Raw genomic sequence first — 20,285 nt, 5'->3', positions numbered from 1 at the left:
TTGGTGGGCTCATTCAGTTAAGCATCCAACTCTTGATTTCAGCTCAGGTCACAGTCTCGGGGTTGTGAGATTGAGCCTTGCATCAGGCTGTGTGCTCAGCGAGGAGTGCACTTGGGATTCCCTCGCTGTCTCTCTGCTCTTCCTCCTGTGCACGATCTCTCTAAAATAAATAAATAAATCTTAAAAAAAAAAAAAAAGAAAGAAAAGGAAAGATGGATGATACAATTTCAGTCTTTTAAAAATATATTGAGACTTGTTTGGTGGCCAAATATGATCTATTCTGGAGAATGTTCCATGCGTACTTGAAAAGGATGTGTATTTTGCTATTTGAGGGTGGAATGTTCTGATTTTATCTGTTAGGTCCATCTGGTCCAATGTGTCATTTAAAGCCACTGTTTCCTTGTTGGTTTTCTGTCTGGATGATCTATCCATTGATGTAAGTGAGGTGTTAAAGTCCCCTACTATATAAATTACTGCCAATTGCTTCTTTTATGTCTGTTCATATTGTTTTAGTATTTAGGTGCTTCCCTGTTGGGTACATAAGTATTTATAATTGTAAAATCTTGTTGGATTGTTCCCTTTATCATTATGTAGTGTCCTTCTTTGTCTCTTGTTAATGGTCTTTGTTTTAAAGTCTATTTTGTCTGATATAAGTTGTGCTATCCCAACTTTATTTTCACTTCCATTTGCATTGTAAATGTTTTTCCATCTCTTTGCTTTTTTTTTTTTTTTTTAAGATTTTAGTTGTTTATTTTAGAGAGAGAGTGAGAGAACAAGTTGGGGGAGTAGCAGAGGGGGAGGGGAAAGGAGAGAAAAGAATCTCAAGCATATTCCCTGCGGAGTGCAGAGCCCAGTGCAGGGCTTGATCTCACTGCCCTAAGAACATGACCAGAGCCGAAACCGAGAGTCGGAGATTTAACCAACTGAGCCACCCAGGCACCTCTTCATCATCTCTTCACTTTCAATCTGCATGTGTCTTTAGGTCTGAAGTGAGTCTCTTGTAGGCAGCATATAGATGGGTCTTGCTTTTTTATCCATTTAGTCACCCTCCATCTTTTGATTAGAGCATTTACATTTAAAGTGACTATAGCTGGATATGTACTTACTGCCATTTTGTTACTTGCTTTATTGTTGTTTTTGTAGTCCCTCTCTGTTTCTTCTCTTGCTCTCCTCCCTTGTGGTTTGATGGCTTTCTTTAGTGATATGCTTGGATTCCTTTCTCCTTAATTTTTGTGTATCTATTACAGGTTTTTGATTCGTGGTTACCTTTAGGATCATATGTAACATCTTAGGATTATAGCAGTCTCTGTTAAGTTGATGATCATTTACATTTGAAACATTCTAAAATCATTAAATTTTAAACCCCCCACCACATTATATATATATATATATATATATATATATATATATATAATATCCTACTTTACATCTTTTTATTTTGTGAATCCCTTGGCTAATTTTTTAAAGATTTTATTTACTTATTTGACAAAGAGAGAGAGAGAGAGAGAGAAAGAGCGCATGCAAACATGCACAAGCAGAGGGAGTGGCAGGCAGAGGGAGAGGGAAAAGCAGGCTTGCCATGGAACAGGGACCCTAGCTTGGGGCTCAATCCTAGGACCCTGGGATCATGACTTGAGGTGAAGGCAAACACTTAACCAACTGAGCCACCCAACAACCCCCCCACCCCTTTGACTGACTTTTATAGATACAAATTATGTAACTGGTTTTGTGCCATAATTTCCATACTGGTTTTATAGTAATTAATCCACTACTTTTATTAATGTTTGCATTTACCTATGAAATTTTTTCCTTTCATAATTTACTTACTCCTGATATGGGCTTTGCCTTTCACTCAAAGAATTTCCTGGCACCTGGGTGGTTCAGTCAGTTGAGTGTCTGCCTTTCCCTTGGGGCATTATCTCAGGGTCCTGGGATCAAGTCCTGCATTGGGCTCCCTGCTCAACGGGGAGTCTGCTTCTCCCTCTACCCCTCCCCCATCTTGTGCATTCTCTCTCTCTCTCAAAAATTAATAAATAAAATATTTAAAAAAGAATTTCCTTTCATCATTTTTGTTAGGGTGGTTTAATGGTGATGAACTCCTTTAACTTTTATTTTTCTGGGAAACTCTTAAACTCTTCTATTCTGAATGATAACCTTGCCAGTAGAGTATTGTTGGTTGCAGGTTTTTTTTTTCCTTTCAGCTTTTGAATATATCATGCCACTCTCTTCTGGCCTGTCAAATTTCTGCTGAACAATTAGCTGATAGCCTTATGAAGTTTTCCTTGTGTATAAATGTTTTCTTTTCTCTTGCTGCTTTTAAAATTTTCTCCTTATTACTACTTTTTGCCATTTTGCCATTTTAATTATTATGTGTCATGGTGTGGATCTCTGAGGGTTGATTTTGTTGTGTGTGTGGGGGGGTTGTCTCTGTGCTTCCTGAATCTGGATGTCTCTTTCCTTTTCCAAATTTGGGAAGTTTTCAGCTATTATTTCTTTAAATACATTTTCTTCGCATTCTGTCTTTCTTGCCTTTCTGGGATCCCTATAATGAAAATGTTATTACACTTGATGATGTCACTGGGTTCTTTTAACTTACTTTTCATTTTTTATTATTCGTTTGGCTCTCCAGCTCTGTTCCTTTCCATTACCCTGTCTTCCAGATCACTGATCCATTCTTTTGAATCCTATAATCTGCTGTTGATTCCCTCTAATGTATTGTATTTATTTTGTTGTTGTTGCTTCAGTTATTGAATTCTTCATCTCTGGCTCTTTTTTTATATTATTAATTTGTTTGTTGAACGTTTCACTGAACTCTTCCACTTCTGTTTTCAAGTTCAGTTAGTATCTTTATGACCTTTACTTTGATTTCTTTATCAGGCATGTTGCTTATCTCCATTTCATTTGGCTCTTTTTGCTGTAACTTTGTTCTATTCTTTCATTTTGGGCATATTCCTTTGTCTCCTTGTTTTGTCTAACACTCTCTGTTTGTTTCTATGTATTAGGAAAGTCAGCTACATTTTCTGATCCTGAAAGTAGTGGCTTAATGAGGAAGAAGTCCTGTGGTACCCTGTAGTACAATGCCCCCTGTTCACCGGAACCATGTCCTTCAAGGGTGTCTTCTATGTGGGTTATGTATGCCCTACTGAGCCACATTTGCCTTCATTCCAGTCCATTGCAATGGCTCGCTATGCCTGTTGTAAGCTCACTGGGCAGGGTTTAATCCCTGTGCTGTTATGGAGCCAGTCTGGGGTTGCTGTGGGCTTGTAGTTGGGTGGTGTCAGTAGTCAGACCAGATACCTGCCCCCAGCCTGTCTGCCAGGGCTGCAATCACACCAAAATGCAAGGCACCCTCCCTGCATTGTCCTCTGAGAGGCTTTCATTGATGGGCAAGGCCTACAGTCAGGCCAATGGCCTGCCCCCAGTCTATCCACTGGCGCTGCAGTTGCAATGACCTCTAGGGTACTCTTCCTGCCTTATCCTCTGAGAGGTTTTCATTGGTGGGTAGAGCTGGTAGTCAGACAATCAGTCAAAAAATACATGGAGAAAAATGAAAATGAAAACATAATGGTCCAAAATCTTTAGGATCCAGTAAAAGGTATCCTAAGAGGAAAGATTATAGAAATACAAGCCTATTTAAAGAAACAAGAAAAATCCCAAATTAAGAACCTAAGTTTATACCTAAGAGAGCTAGAAAAAGAACAAACAAGGTCCAAAACCAGTGGGGGAAAAAAACACAATAAAGATTAGAGCAGAAATAAACAAAATAGACTTCAAAACAATAGAATAAACCAATGAAACCAGGAGTTGGTTCTTTAAAAAGATAAACAAAATTGAAGAACAATTAGCCAGACTCACTGAGAAAAAAACAGAGAGAATTCAAATAAATAAATTCAGAAATGAAGGAGAAATAACAACCAATACCGTAGAAATATGAAGGATCATAAGAGAATATTAAGAAAAAGTGTATGCCAACAAATTGGACAACCTAGAAGAAATGGATAAACTCCCAGAAACATTACCTTCTAAACTGAATCAGGAAGAAATAGAAAATTCAAACATACTGATTACTAACAATGAAATTAAATTGATAATCAAAAAACCCTCAGCACAATAAAGTCTAGGACCAGATGGCTTCATAGGTGAATTCTACCAAGCATTTAAAGAAGAGTTAGCAGCACCTGGGTGGCTCAGTCAGTTGATTATCTGACTCTTGATTTTGGCTCAGGTCATGATCTCGGGGTAGCGAGATTGAGCCTTACACTGGGCTCTGTGCTGGTCATGGAGCCTGCTTAAGATTCTCTCTCTCCCTCTCTCTTTGTCCCTCCTAAGCCCTGCCCCCACTCAATCTCTCTCTCTCTAAAATAAAATAAAATAGTTAATTCCTATGCTTCTCAAACAATTCAAAAAATAGAATAGGAAGGAAAGCTTCCAAATTCATTCTACAAGGCCAGAATTACCCTTGCACTCAAACCAGGTAACAATTTTACAAAAAGGGCAAACAACAGGCCAATATCTCTGATGAACATAAATGCAAAAATCTTCAACAAAATATTAGCAAACCAAATCCAACAATACATGTAAAAAGTCACTCACCATAATCAGCTGGGATTTATTTCAGGGATGCAAGTATGGCTCAATATTTACAAATCAATCAAGGTGATATGTCACATTAACAGAAGAAAGGATAAAAGCCATAAGATCATCTCAGTAGATGCAGGAAAATCATGTGACAATATACAACACTCCTTATTGTATTATTATTGTATTCTTCAATACCACTGAGACATCCAAGCGCCTCATGTATATATAAATTTTAAAAATAAGTGCAAATTGAAATTGTATTGTTAAGAAGTGATTATCTTCATCTTAGCCATTTTTATTGTGGTAAAACATATATAACATCAAGTCTGCCATTTTAACCATTTCTAAGTGTACAATTCAGTAGCTTTAATTATATTCACCATGTTGTGCAACCATAATCGCTATATAGTTACAAAACGTTTCGGTCACCCCAAATGGAAACTTTGTAACCATTAGGCAAAAATTCCCCATGCTCCCCTCCTCCCAGCCCCTGACAAATCTACTTTCTGTCTCTATGAATTTGCCTATTCTAGATATTTCATGTAAGTGAAATCATGCAATATTTATCATTTTATAGACACAAGGTTCATCCATATATATGGCATGTATATTAGAGCTTCATTCCTTTTTATGGCTGAAGGGTATTTCATTATACATATATACTGCATTTTGTTTCACCATTGATTTGCTGAATACTTGGGTTGTTTCCATCTTCTGGCTGATGTGGACAATGCTGGAGGAACATGGTAGGAAAGTATTTTTGGAGTCCTTCCTTTCAATTTTTTTTAGCTATGTATGCCTATGAGTGGAATTGCTGGGTCATATAGTAATTTTGTGTTTAGCTTTTCAAGTAATAACTCAATTGTTTTATTTATTTATTTATTTATTTATTTGACAGATCACAAGCAGGCAGAGAAGCAGGCAGAGAGAGAGGAGGAAGCAGGCTCCCCGCTGAGCAGAGAGCCCGATGCGGGGTTCAATACAGGGCTCGATCCCAAGACCCTGGGACCATGACCCCAGCCGAAAGCAGAGGCTTTAACCCACTGAGCCACCCAGGCGCCCCCACAATTGTTTTCAATAATGTGTTTTGCCTTAAAATTTGTTTAGAGTACTAGTAATATAAGAATGCTGGTTCCTCTCTGAAAAACAATCTGAGGGTTTTGAAGGGGCGGGGGAGTGGGAGGTTGGGGGGAACCAGGTAGTGGGTATTGGAGAGGGCACGTATTGCATGGAGCACTGGGTGTGGTGCAAAAACAATGAATACTGTTACGCTGAGAACAAAAACAAAAACAAAAACAAAATGGTATATAGCAGAAAGATACCATTAAGGAATAAAATGCTCATGTGAAAAAAAAAAAAAAAAAGAATGCTTGTTCCTTTCTGTTTATATTTGCGGAGTACATGTATTTCTATTTCATCTGTTTGGATATTTTTACAGTTGTTTTATTCAGTCTGAAAACCTTTGTCTTTTAACTGATGCATTTATCCCATTTATGTTCTATTTCATTAATTAGTACTAATAACTAATATATTTTAAATTACCACAGTTTGGCTTTCTCTTTGTCTCACTCGTTCTATTACTCTTTTTTCTTTTCTTCTTTCTTTTCTTCTTTTGAATTTATTTTTGTCATTCTATTCCCCACCCCCTACCCATTTATAGGCTAACATTATCATATATCTATTCTTTTAGCAGTTAGCTAAGATTTATATGTGTACCTACACACACATACACACACACACACACAACCTACCAATTCAAAAGTTAGTCAGGGGGCGCCTGGGTGGCTCAGTGGGTTAAGCCGCTGCCTTCGGCTCGGGTCATGATCTCGGGGTGCTGGGATCGAGTCCCGCATCGGGCTCTCTGCTCAGCAGGGAGCCTGCTTCCCTCTCTCTCTCTCTGCCTGCCTCTTTGCCTACTTGTGATCGCTCTCTGTCAAAAAAAAAAGTTAGTCAGTAATGCTGTTTTTGTGCTAGAAACTACGAAGACTTTGAACACTAACTCTATTTACTCTTTTCCAGGTTTGCATGCTTTTACTTTTGTGAATTTAACTTATTTTTTTAATTATTTATTTTTTAAAAAATTTCTTTTCAAGAATTTAACTTATTTTTAATCTCATAAGATATTATTAATGTTGTATTATGTACAACATTGCATTGTATAGATTTATCCATACATTTACCACTTCCTTTGCTCTTCATTCTTTCTGGCATCTCAGAGCTTCCGTGTGAGATCACGTGCTTTCTCCTAAAATGACATCCTTAAAAATTCCCTCTTCCAAGAATCTGAACAGTAGCAAACTAACTCTTTATGTTCTGTTGTTTAAATGTTTATATTGTGCTCTCATTCCTGAAAGATGTTTTCACTAAGAATAAAATAATAAGTTAACAGGTATCGTTATGCTGTCATCTGCTTTCCGTTGATTCTATTGAGAAATCAGTTGTCGGTCAAGTCGTTGTTCCTTGGACAGTGATCTCCACCCATACCCTACCCCAATCTCTCCCCTGACCTGGGCTGTCCCTTAGATTCATGATGAGGAATCTAGGTTTGAAGTTGGCCCAATAGTTAGTTCATTCCTTCCTCCCTGCTTCCCTCCCTCTGTCCCTCTCTCCCTTCCGTCCTTTCTTCTTCCCTTCCTTTTGCCCTTCCCTTCGCCCTTCCCTTCCCCCTTCCTGCATTCTCCCTTCCCTTTTCTTTTTCCTGTATAGGATTTGTTTGGCTTTTTGAGTGTGTGAATTGATACCATTTATTGGGTCTGAAAAAGAATAGGTCATTATTTCTTCAAATATCTCTGCCATGTCATCTCTTTCCTCTCTTTCTAGAACTAATTAAATGTACACTAGACTTCCTCACTCTTCTTGCCAGCAATCTTAATCTCTCTTTCATATATTCCGTGCCTTTGAAGCTCTGTGCTGCCTTCCGTAAAATCTCATGACCTAAACTTCCTGTTCTGTAATTCTCTTTTCATTTATGTCTAATATGCTGTTAAACCACTGGTTTTTGTTTTGTTTTTAATTTCAGTAACTGCGATTTTCATTTCTAGAAGTTTTATTTGGTTCTTCCTAAAAGTTTATTAGTCACCCTTTTGTAGTTTCCAGTATCCTCAAGATATTTTCAAATGTGCCTTTTATACCTTGAAAAATAGTAGATACAATTGTTTTTTAATCTACGTCTGATAATTCCAGTATCTGATGTCTTTTTTTGGCCCTGTTTCTACTATTGTTTCTTCTAGCTCTTATCCATGGTGCTTATTTCTTTACGTGTGCTTAGTTGTTTTCACTGTGTGCTGCTTGTTGATCTTGAAAAATTATTTATGTAAATATATTGAGCCCTAGGAGGAAGATAACTTCTCAGAATGGGTTTGTATTTGTCACATTCAGTCCCTATGGGCTTTATCAGTATTCTGCACCAATTTAAGTTTATGGCTTGAATTTTTTTGGACCATCAAAGAGGTTGTAATTACAGTAGTGCTGGGAAGTGATCACAGATTTTCAAGGATGAAATTGTTTCCCCACTGTATTGTTTAGCAGTCTCCTCTGGGTGGAGATTTGGGGAAAATAGCTTGTGAATTCCTAGTTTTGCTGGTGGATTTCCTTTTGTACTTTACTCCTTAGGAAGATAGAGTCTCATACTGGCTGGATTAGCAAACGCCCTCACTAAAGTAGTTCTGGTACTCAGTATACCTTAGATTTGAACAGATTGAGGGTTGCTGGAGGGGAGGCAGAGCTGGATGGGTAATGGGTATTAAGGAGGACACGAGTTGTGATGAGCACTGGGTGTTTCATGTAAGTGATGAATCACTAAATTCTACTCCTGCAACTCATAGTACACTCTATGTTAACTAACTAGAATTTAAATCACAATTTGAAACATTAAAAAAAAAAAAGATCTGGGGCACCTGAAGTGCCTTTCAGGTACTTAAGTGTCTGACTCTTTTTTTTTTTTTTTTTAAGATTTTATTTATTTATTTGACAGAGAAAGAAAGCACAAGTAGGCAGAGTAGCCAGGAGAAGGAGAAGCAGGCTCTCCACTGAGCAGGGAACCTTATGTGGGGCTTGATCCCAGGACCCTGGGATCACGACCTGAGCCAAAGGCAGCCACTTAACTGACTGAGCCACCCAGGTGCGCCAAGTGTCTCTTAATCTCAGCGCAGGTCTTGATCTTGGGGTCATGAGTTCAAGCCTCATGTTGGACCCCATGCTGGGTGTGAATCTACATTAAAAAAAATATATTCTATTGGTTACATGAGTGTTTTGATATTTTTAATATAGTTGTATTTTTTTTTTTAAGATTTATTCACTTGGGAATGCCTGGTGGCTTAGTTGGCTAGGCATCTGCCTTGGGCTCAGGTCATGATCCCATTGTCCTGGGCTGGAGCCCCACACTTCTTGCTCTCTTCTTAGCGGGGAGCCTGCTCTTCCCTCTCTCTCTGCCTGCCACTCCCCCTGCTTGTGCTCTCTCTCTCTGACAAATAAATAAAGTCTTTTTAAAAAATATTTATTTATTTATTTGAGAGAGAATGAGCTAGTGAGCATGAGCAGGAGGAAGAGAGAATTTCAAGCAGACTCCACACTGAGCTCAGAGCCTTACATGGGGCTCAATCTCACAACCCTGAGATCACAGCCTGAGCTGAAATCAAGAGTGCCCCTAGTTGTGTTTTTACATAGCTTTAGTACTTAAATAATATTTTATAGTATATTGTATTTTATTATATACATTTAATATATCATATTTATATATTATCATTATATTCAATCCAACATTCTTAGTTGTCAGTTCTGTAGTCACATGTGTGAAGTAAGCTGCTCTGGAGACTAGCTAGCTCTGAAGACTAGCTAGCTAGCTCCTGGTGGCAAAACACCTCAGCTCTGCCCCTTACTGGCTATGTGAGCCTGGGCCACTAACTCATCTCTGTGCCTCAGCTTCCTCATCAGGAAAATGGGAGAATAACAGTAACGAACTTGCTGGGTCCTTGTGAGGATTCAATGAGTTAGCATACGGAAAGGTTTCAAAGATACCTGGAACATAGCAAGGGCTAGTTATCTCTGTTGTCAACTGCAAGCTGCTTCAGAAATGAAAGGTAATATTATTCTAGTTTCTGAGTCTAAGTACATATCCTTATGCTTGTCTTATTAAAAATGAAATTAACTCTAAAAAATGTTAATGGTGTATTTGCACTTTTATCTTTTTAAGCATACGACACATGTAGTAAAGTGAATGTCACTCTTCATCTCTACCCCACCCACTCATTCATCCCACTTCCTTCCCCAGAGGAAACCACCTGAACAGTTTCATGAATGTTCTTTCAGAAAACTTTCTACCTATTTAAAAGCTATGTATTTTTTAAATACTTTACTATAAATGGAATTGCATTATACATCTCTGCTACTTTCTTTGCTTTTTCTGTTAATAATTTTATTGTTAATAGTTAACAGGACTTTTCATGTTAATGATCACAGCTTTACATCATTCCCTTTAATGACCAGAGGAAATTTTGTAGGATAGATACACTGTCAGTTCTGTAAGCATTCTTCTATTGATGGTCATCTGTGTTGATTCCAACATTTTATTATTATAAATAATTGTATAATAAACATGAACATGTAAAAGGACTTTCTAACCTTCAAAGACCTCATGAATATACATGTTTTTGTTTAAGACCTGTTTACTCACTGAACCTATAAAGTTCTCTTGAAAACATCTATAGAGGAGTGCCTGGGTGGCTCAGTTGGTTAAATGTTCAACTCTTGATTTCAGCTCAGGTCTTGATCTCAGGTCATGAGTTTGAGGCCCACATTGGGCTCCATGCTCGGTTTAAATTTCTGTAGACTGAGAAATTTAAACCTTTTAGCTTGACATCCAGGAATCTCTTCAGTGTGAGCTCAAACTATTTCTCCAATTCTGTCTCTTAGGGCTTTTGCACAAACTCCATATCTAGACACATTGGCTTACACAATATTACTAGAACACACCACACACATTTTTGCCTTCAGACCCTTGGCTAGGAGAGGTCTTCCTAATCCCCTAAGCATTTATGTCCTTCCCTTCTGTAGTGGGTAACAGTGGGCTGGTCTCTTTGTGCCATAGAAGTGGGCCTCTGGTTTCCTCTTCTTCATAATCATTTGGACCAGGAATTGACACCAGACTCAAGCTGTACAAATCACAGTCTCCTTGTGGAACTTGGAATTGGGACAAAAAATGAGCATCTCTTTAGGCAGCTGGACTTGGGTCACCATAGATGCTGTGGGATGGTTATCTGATCCATGGAGGGAAGAAATGCAGCCAAAGCTGGCTGGTAGAGACAGAAGAATGAGAATTAATTATTGAGAAGAGATGAGACATAGTCTGGGTGTTTTCCCAAAATAGCACCTGGATCTTCTTGCATCCAATCACCCGGTTGTACTCCTGCCTTGGATTCTGTCAAAACTGGGTTTACTAAAGCTTGTTTTAACTATTTACATTCATAAAAGTGTATCCCATCGTATCTTCCCATTGTATCCCATTGTGTTCATAAAAGTGGATCCCACTGTAAATTTGAGCCCCAGTTACTCTGATCTGTGAGGGCTTGAACCTGCATGCCCCAAGTTCTACTTGGAACTTGGAACTTAAACTTGGAACTTACACTATTCATTTTGGCCACTTTGTTTCAAAATCAGATCTATCCAACATTCCTGTGCAAAGAGGAATTCTTGATGAGGAAGATAAAAATCAATACTTTAAAATTTTTAAAACTTTAAACCATCTTGGATGGACCTTCCTCAGGCAGATGGCAAAAATTACCTAGCTTATTAAATCAAATGCTTGCTTATTTAATCATCATCTCTTGATGATTCAGACTACACATTATGAAGATCAAACATTTTATACAGAAGGCATAATTCAGTGAGTCTCTAGGTTTATCTAACATAATGAGCACCTGCCACTAATGCAGAAATAAACCCCCTTTTTCAAGAGGAAAATGAGACATCAGATATGAGTCCCTTTTAAGAGTGGAAACTGTTTTAATTCCAGAAAAACTGTGAAGCAAATCACCTAGACCTAAAGATATTTTCAAATTCAGACGCTAGACTGTAAAATATTTCAGTCTTTGCAGAAGAGAAAGCTAAGTTTATGATTCAGGGAACTACTCATGGGGCTTAATGATTCATTAACTAGGTTACCAAATAAGATTTAGATTTACCATGTTCAATTTTCTCCGTGGGAAGAAACATATTTTTCTCTGTTCCTTCCTCACATTGGTGTGCAGAGATAAAATCTCTCCTGCCAAAAAGCCCATACTCATTGTTTACCTCTATGTTAGTAACGACTCAAGGTTGATGAAACAGATTTAGTCATGGTATGTTCTAAAATGGGTGTAGATGGTGTCCAATCAAAAGAGTTTGTAAATTATATTTACTACTAAACTTATGATGATCTTATTAGGTTGTTTGGTTTAGAATTAAGCCCCTTGTTTCCACCTACAAAACCTCCAGTATAATTTTTTATTTGTTTTGTTTTTAATTAAGTAGTTTTTGTTTAAATTAATCATGCTCACATAAGAACATATAAGACATTCTTTGGTTTTTTAAGACTTTCTTATAATAATAAATGTGTAAGACATTTATTCCGAAGAATCAAAATAAAGTAAGCATTCTTTCTTTCTTTTTTTTTTTTTTTAAGATTTTATTTATTTATTTATTTGACAGAGAGAGAGAGAGATCACAAGTAGGCAGAGAGGCAGGCAGAGAGAGGGGGAAGCAGGCTCCCTGCCAAGCAGAGAGCCCGACATGGGGCATGATCCCAGGACCCTGAGATCATGAAGGCAGAGGCTTAACCCACTGAGCCACCCAGGCACCCCAAAGTAAGCATTCTTTATTCCAAAGAATAAGAATGAAGTAAGCATTCTGTCTAGCTCCCCCAGGTTAAGAAAAGAACATTTTCCCTGTCAAAGAAACTTCTTATGTGAGCCTCCTCAATTGCTTTCCTCTCCCTACACTGCTGAGGTAATCAATGTTCTGATTTTTAAAATAATTATCCCCTCAATTTCTTTAGTTTTCTGACTTATGATCATCCCTACATAAGAGTGTTTCATTTTGTTGAAAATTCGTTTCAAATTTAGTATAAACAGAATCATATTGTGTATTTTCTTCAGGGGTTTACTTCTTTCAACCTTGTGTTTGCATTATCTATGTTGGTGTGTGTAGCTGTTCATTAGCTTCATTACTGTATAGTAGCTCCTTTTATGAATGTACGATTAATTATATATTCAATCCTTGGTGGACATTTGGATTGCTTCCAGTTTATTATTATTATGCACAGTGCTGCTATAAACATCCATGTATATATTTCCTAGTGCCAGAGTTTCTAGTTGAAGGTATAAAACTGGAAGCAGTGGATGGTATTTTATGAAGCTTTTTGATGAATAAATGTTCTCAATTTTAATGTAGTCTAATTTACCAATATTTTCTATTATGTTTATACATTTTATGTCTTAAGAAAACTCTCCCTATGGGGCGTGTGGGTGGCTCAGTGGGTTAAAGCCTCTGCCTTCGGCTCAGGTCATGATCCCACGGTCCTGGGAGCGAGTCCCGCATCGGGCTCTCTGCTCAGCAGGGAACCTGCTTCCTCCTCTCTCTCTGCCTGCCTCTCTGCCTATTTATGATCTTTGTCTGTCACATAAATAAATAAAAAAATCTTTAAAAAAAACAAAAAACAAACAAACAAACAAAAACAAAAAAAAACTTTCCCTAGCCCAGGGGAAAATTTTTATGGTTTCCCTTTTACATTAGATTTTTAGTTCACTTGGAGATTATTTGTATGTATGGTATGAATTAAGGATACAATTTCATTTTTGTAACTGTAAATACCCAGACATCCCAGCACTGTTTATTGTAGGCGCCATAATTTCTCCTTTATTCTGCAGTGCCCCTTTGTCTATATATTTGTGGATCTAGGTCTGCTCTCTCTCTCTTCAAATTCATTGATTTATTCTTCTATGTTTGAAATATTACCATATTATCTTCATTATAATGACTTTATAAATTTTAATATTTTGATAGCAAGCCCCTACTTCCTTCTTCTTTAAGAATGTCTTGGCTATTTTTGGCCTTTTGACTTTCATATGTATTTTAGAGTCAAGTTGTCAAGTTCCACCAAAAAATTCTGTTGGGCTTTTATTTAATTCATTTTATTTTATTTTATTTTAAATATTTTATTTATTTATTTGAGAGAGAGACAGTGAGAGAGAACATGAGCGAGGAGAAGGTCAGAGAGAGAAGCAGACTCCCTGTGGAGCTGGGAGCCCGATGTGGGACTCGATCCTGGGACTCGGGGATCATGACCCGAGCCGAAGACAGTCGTCCAACCAACTGAGCCACCCAGGCGTCCTCTGTTGGGATTTTAATTGGAACTGTAACTAAATCTATAGATCAGTTTGGGGAAGAATTCACATCTTTAAATGTTAAATCTTCAAGTCCATGAACATAGCATATCTCCATTTATCTAGGTCCTCTTTAAAAACACTCAATAAAGTTTTATGATTTTCTGACATATATTTTGTTAGATTTAATTCCTGGATAGTTTTTTAAACATATAAATTTGGATGCTACCACAAATGTCCTAAGTGGTATCCTCTTTGCTTTAATTTATGAACTGGCATTTAGAAATCAATGACACTGTAACTGTATTATTCTAAGGCTGCTGTAACCAGCTGCCACAGACAGAGTGGTATAAAACAACAGAAATTTATTATCTCACTGTTCTGTAGCTCAGAAGTTCAAGATCAGTTCCACTGGTCTTAAAATCAAGATGTCGGAAAGGCTTCACTGCTTTCTGGAGGCTCTAAGGGAGAATTTGTTCCCTTGCCCTTTCTAGTTTCTAGAGCTGCCCACATGCCTTGGCTTATAGCCCTCTCTCTCTGTCTTTAAAGCCAGCAACCACAGGTCAACTGATTTTAATGACACACATTTTCAGTTTCAGGGGCTCTTGTGATTACACTTGTGATAATTTGATCATCTTAATTTAATCACATCTGCAGTTATTTTTTGTTTGTGAGGCAAAAATTCACAGGTTTCAGGGATTAAGATCTGAACATCTTTGTAGGGGAGAGGGACTTTATTCCACCTACCATGGTAATACTGATTTTGAATCCTACAAGCTGGCTAAGTTCTCTTATAAATTCTTGTCATTTATCTATAAATTCCTCTAGTTTTTCTGCACAGACAACCAAATCATTTGCAAATAATGAATTTTGTTTTGTCCTTTCCAATGTGTGTGTGTGTGTGTGTGTGTATGTATGTTTCCTACCATTAATGCCAAGGTAAAACAAAAAGAATGGCTGGGAAAAATTTAAAAAACCAAAAATACTGACTAGGCCTTCCAATACAACAGTAAATTCAAGTGATTATGACAGGCAATCCTGTTTTGTTTCAAATCTCTAATGGAATACTTTCAGCATTTCACCATTAAGCATAATATTTGATGTAGGCTTTTTTCTCTTGAAATTGAGATGATCATATGATTTTTCTCTTCTAATCTGTTAATCACATTAATTACATTAATTGATTTTCTAATGTTAAACCAACCCTCCTTTCTGAGAAAAACCACAGTTGGTCATGCATTTTAGTAGTTATGCTAATGAATGATTATGGGCCTTTTGTTTTCCTTTCTTGTATGCATTACCCTAATTAGGTTATGGTTTTAGGTTATAACAGCCTCATAAAATTAGTCACAGAGGGTACCTACTTTTTCTATTCTCTGAGGTAGCTTGTGTAAGATTGGAATTATTTATTACTGCATTGGATTGAATAGAATTGCTGAGTTTCTAAACCTAAGCTACGTTCTGAAGCTCTGTACATTCTTCAACATGTCTGTGTCAGGTGCTTTAATATATAATTATTTAATCCAGGGGGATTTGAGGTATTATTTCTTTCTCTCTCTCTTTTCTGATAGAGAAACTGAAGCTAAACAGGTTACATATATGGCTAACAATCAAATAGTTACTAAATGGCCTACCAGAACTTGAATTGAGACTTCTTGGCTCTGAATCCATTGTTCAGCACTACATTCTCACTGATACTCTCCAGAAGTACTGATATCTTGGCTGCCATGAGTTCGTATTTTTCCCCCAAAAAATTATGGTGTCTCTACCTCTTCCTTTGATGGTAGTTCTTGCCATCATTTTTCTCCTTTCTTTCTCCTTGCCCCACTATCTCCTTAATACTTATGCTGTGCTCCCAGAGACAAAAATAGGTTACTGTTTTGTAACAGTATATAGACTCTGAGCCTCTGAGGGACATTCTTAGAAGGAGTGTGAGCTTTGTAACATCCATTTCAACAGGCTCAGAAGATTTTATTATTCCTTTTGTTTCTCTTAGGTTGCTAGACTGTTAATTATCTTTATATTTATATGTCCAAACTTTGCCAGTGGACCAGCAGAATTCACATCTCCTGGCAGCCAGTTAGTGACAAAGCCGGTCCAATCCAGAACCAATAAAACAGAAGCTGCATTTTAGCAAGCTTGCTAGGTGATTCCTGTGGACTTTAAAGTTTGAGAAACATAGGCCTACATCACCAATTAGATTATAAAATCTTCAAGAACTCCTTATACTTTTTCCTATCCCCAGTTCCAAGCACCATGCCTCACGCAAAACCACACACTCATGAAATGAAGTCTGTGATGATTTTGTAAAACACATGGCAAATCAGAATCCTCAGTTCTGGTTTTGACTGTGTCAGGAATTCCATCTATTGTTTAATTTCAACAGCCTTCAGTTTCTCATCTATAAAATGAAGGAGTATAATTACATTTTTTCTAATGATCCCCCCAATTCCAAAATGCTACACCATGACTGACAAATAGCTCAAAGTTAAACTGATTAATGTTGATAACAACTGAAATTGTCCTGAGGTATTTTCTTTGCAAAAATCCAACATAAATTATGCAATGGTGTTGAATGAAATATGTAATATATGAAAAAGTATCACTTGCATCCAAATAGGTTGTTATTCTTAAGATCTCAGTTGGAAAAGATGGCTTTTGTTTGATAAGATGCCTTTTCTCAAGCAGCAAAGCTGTGCAGTAATAGGGCCAACATTTTGTGTTTCTAAAGTTCAGGTTCAGTAGCCTGGTATAATGGCAAACTGGCAACTGCAGTGTGGGAAAAAAATAGGAGGTGATGCTTTGATTTCATGAATGCTGTATAGGATTGCCAAACCAAAATCGACATATTCTACCTTAGCTGCCTACAATTTCAAATTTTTCTAGCAATTTCACCTTCAAGATAGCAGAGGCAGAGACAGGGTAGAGACAGCAGAGTTAAAAAAAAGATCACCCCAGTTCAGAGTGTATCTGGCTGACCTACAAAATGATACATTTCATAATCTGGTCTGTTGTTCCATCACTGGAACTCCTCTCCCCCATCTTCTTGGAGAAGAATTTGTACTTGGATGTTATTGTTATAACTGTATCATAATCATCATTCTGGAAACTATTGTTGACAACCCACAAAAAAATGAAGTTTTACTCATGATTGCCACTTACAGTTTTGATTCCTTCGACCTTAACATCTACTTGTTTGGCAATTCTGTTCCTTAAATTAGACATTTGGTATACTTGGTCAGCCTTGAAACTTCAAAGACAACAAGCTGTCCAGCCATCTGCTGTCATTGAAGTCCCTTGTGTTCTCACAGATTGCAGCTTGTCTATTCTGAAAGATGAGCTACAAATCTATTCTGAGCTTGAGCAAAATATCTGACCAGTCTCAGAGCAGCCCTGACAGTTACTCATAAGTCTAGCAGTTCCCGTGCAAAACACCAAACATTGTACTTAGAAAAGTAAGGCTAGTGGCAAATGGTACTTTCCATACCATTCTGGAGAAGAACTATTGTTTTTTTCTTTTTCTTTATTATTATTATTGTTATTATTTGCCTATTTTGTGATTAACTTATGGGGACAAGTTAAAAAAAATGCCTTGCAATCATCTTTCTTTGGCATTGCCAAGTTCACCCTATCATATACTCGTATTGTGTTTGGAAGTTGTTGCTTTGTTCTTTGTTTTAGATGAGTAGGAAAAGGGCGCAGACTAAGGATTTGCAGAGATTACCGCAGAAGGCATTTTATTTTCCTACAGAGGGAAGAGTACACCCATCTCTTAATTACGAAGTATTTCAAGCTGAAACGAGAGACAAATTCTATTCCTGCCTTCCACATTAATTAGTTAGGTAACCCTGGGCAAGTCACTTAAACCTCTAAATTTCCTCCTCTGCAAAATGAAAGCTTTGGTCTACAGACAGCCATTCAAATCCCTCCAATTTCAGTACCCTCTATGCACCACCAGTGCTAACACCGCCGATTCTTGGAGAGCTCAAAGATAGGGGCTGAATGAACAACTGAAGGAGGGATTTGAACGGTTGTTTGGGTCTCCACGCCTTGAAGCATTCACTTCTTGTCCTCCTTTAAAACCAGCTCCTGAATTCTTGCCCAAATAGACGGAAACACTTTTTCTGTCTGAAAATATACACGGGGAAAATAAACGTGTCGGCTGCAATCGACCTAGAGCAGACGTACCGGCGGGCTGGTGAGCTGTTCTTTCTTTGGAAAGGGCGCGCTCTGCCTGGTAAAGGCTACCCAGTCACCCGGAGAAATACAATTTAAAGGGCGCCTGGGGTCAGAGTGGGAAACCCAGCCGCTCCTCTCCCCGCGGAGGCAACCTGGGAAATATTTCTGGGCTCCGTCCGAGTCACGCGGCAATTCCACGGCAGGAATTGTGCAATGGGGCGCGTCGGGCGGGCGGCCGGGATGGAAAGAAGCGGGGGAGGCTGCCGCGGTGCCAACTCTTTTCCCTCCCTCGGGAACCCCGAGGCGCGACGGCGCGGCCAGGACGGCGGGGATCCGGATGGCCCCAAGCCCGGGCCAAGAAAGCCTCGCTTCGTTGCAGAGGCTGCGAGCCGAGCCCCGCGTGCGGGCAGCGCAGCGCAGCGCCAGAGCCCGCCCCCGCGCCCTTCCCGGGACGCCGCCGGGGACCGCGGGCCGAGGGGGCGGGGACGCGAGCGGGAACGGCGGCGGCGGCTCCCCTGCGGCCCCCGGCGACGCGGTGGGGAGGAGGGGCGGCGCAGATTCGGCGCGGCGACCGCGGCGGGGAAGTCCGGGCTCCTACTTTCGGTTAGAAGCCCCGGGCTTCCAGCGGCGCCGCACCCCCGCCCCCGCCGGCCGGCTCGCGCTTTCGGACGGTGACGCAGCCGTCCGGGTAGGCAAAGAAGTCTGCGCGGAAGCCGGGAACCTCCCCGGCCGCCGGCGCCTCCCCGCCCGCCCCCGCGCTGCCCCCAGGCCGCGCCTGCTCGGGGCCTGCGCTGGGGGTAGCCCCGGGAGCCCAGGCGGGACGCCCTCTGGGCGCGGGCTCGCTGATAAACCTTCAGTCTGGTTCATCACTCGTGTCACAGGCCTAGTGACGTGCGTTCTATTATTAGCGTCACTTAGAGGTGAGGAAACAGGCTCCCCAAACTACCCGGTTACGTGCTTTCAGTCAAATAGAAGGCAGAGCTGCGAAGTAAATGCAGGTTTGTCTTGACATAGCTTTGTCCCACTTCTCTCGGATCAGCCTCTCCCGGCTTTCAATCCAGCAAGCAGCCAATAGGTAACACGTGGGACATGTCCACTGAGAGGAGGAGCCCCTCTTTACGGGGCAGCGGGGTAATTTGCTTCTGGTGGGTGCTCACTTTTGCCCCAGGGTGCCGTGAAAATATTATTATCCGGGTGTATCACGGAGTGCACCAGGTTGGAAAGCATTTCGCAGAACTTCTGCCTCTGCTTTCAACCTGTATATCGGGATCCGGGACACCTTACCTGAAGGATCTGGTGGAGGGTTAAAGAAGACCGTGTTTACATGGTGCCAGCATCCCGACGATCCTCAAGGCATATTAATTCTCTTTTCTTTTTGCAGCGCTCCCAGGGACATCTGGGAACTCACTCACCCTTCTAACACTGGAGAGGGGACGCAGTCATTTTAGGTCAGTACCCTCTCTGGCAGATGAAAGATTTAATCCACTCAACGGGAAAATCACTTACCCCTACCTTCATCTAATTAGTGACAGACGGCGAGCTAGGGGCCCTCTCTCTTGGAAGCGTGCAAGGGCTCTTGACACCTCACCTTCCTTTTCCTCCCAGAACCTTCAGAACGCTCTGAGGCCAGAACGTGACTTCCTCGGAGACCTGACGACAGTGATGTGGGCGGGGACCTCCGGGAAGGAGGAGGAAGTCAAGTCACCGGGTTCGCAGCTGTCCTGTCTGCCACCCGCTAGAAAGGGACCTAGCACCTCAGGCCTAGAACCAGCTCTACAGGCCTGGGCCTCTTTGCTGGCTGGGACTGGGCCCTTTTAGAAGAGCTGCAGCCCAGTGAAAGATAAAGTTGTGTGTGTGTGTGTGTGTGTGTGTGTATGTGTGTGTGTGTGTGTGTGTGGAGCCGGGGTTGGGGGTGTGTGGGGGGGGGGTTCTGACTGTGGAATGTCCACATTCAGTATATTAGGGTAGGAAGGAATATGCTGTTGGCTTTCACATTTTCTCCTGGATGGGACAGAGTCCTTCCATGGCAAATGATTTCAGCGTCAGCACAGAATTTTGAGAGGAGTTTATCTTGAAAAGTGAAGCATGCCAATGCAAGTTTTCTAACATTGCCAAATCTTGGGAACTGTTTGGGATTTAAAATCACGGAGCACTGGAGGAGCTGTTTCC

At 39.9% G+C, this 20,285-nt stretch overlaps 1 protein-coding gene across 1 annotated transcript in view; it reads left to right on the top strand.

Annotated features, from left to right (window-relative positions):
• Nucleotides 1-20,025, top strand: part of LOC123387269 — a 47,756-nt gene extending 27,731 nt beyond the window's left edge. Inside the window, exons 3-5 of the mRNA XM_045063432.1 lie at nucleotides 18,024-18,135; nucleotides 18,320-19,036; nucleotides 19,498-20,025. Coding sequence (XP_044919367.1) covers nucleotides 18,024-18,135; nucleotides 18,320-19,036; nucleotides 19,498-19,934 — 1,266 coding nt within the window. The 3' untranslated portion in view covers nucleotides 19,935-20,025. The remainder of the gene's footprint in view (nucleotides 1-18,023; nucleotides 18,136-18,319; nucleotides 19,037-19,497) is intronic.
• The last annotated feature ends 260 nt before the right edge of the window (nucleotides 20,026-20,285 follow it).

Source organism: Mustela putorius, unplaced genomic scaffold (genome assembly GCF_011764305.1).
Source record: "Mustela putorius furo isolate JIRA1106 unplaced genomic scaffold, ASM1176430v1.1 tig00003853_pilon_pilon_pilon, whole genome shotgun sequence".
Lineage (NCBI taxonomy): Eukaryota > Metazoa > Chordata > Mammalia > Carnivora > Mustelidae > Mustela > Mustela putorius.
Note: the sequence above shows the minus strand (reverse complement) of the source record. Positions and strands in the feature narration are given on the sequence as shown.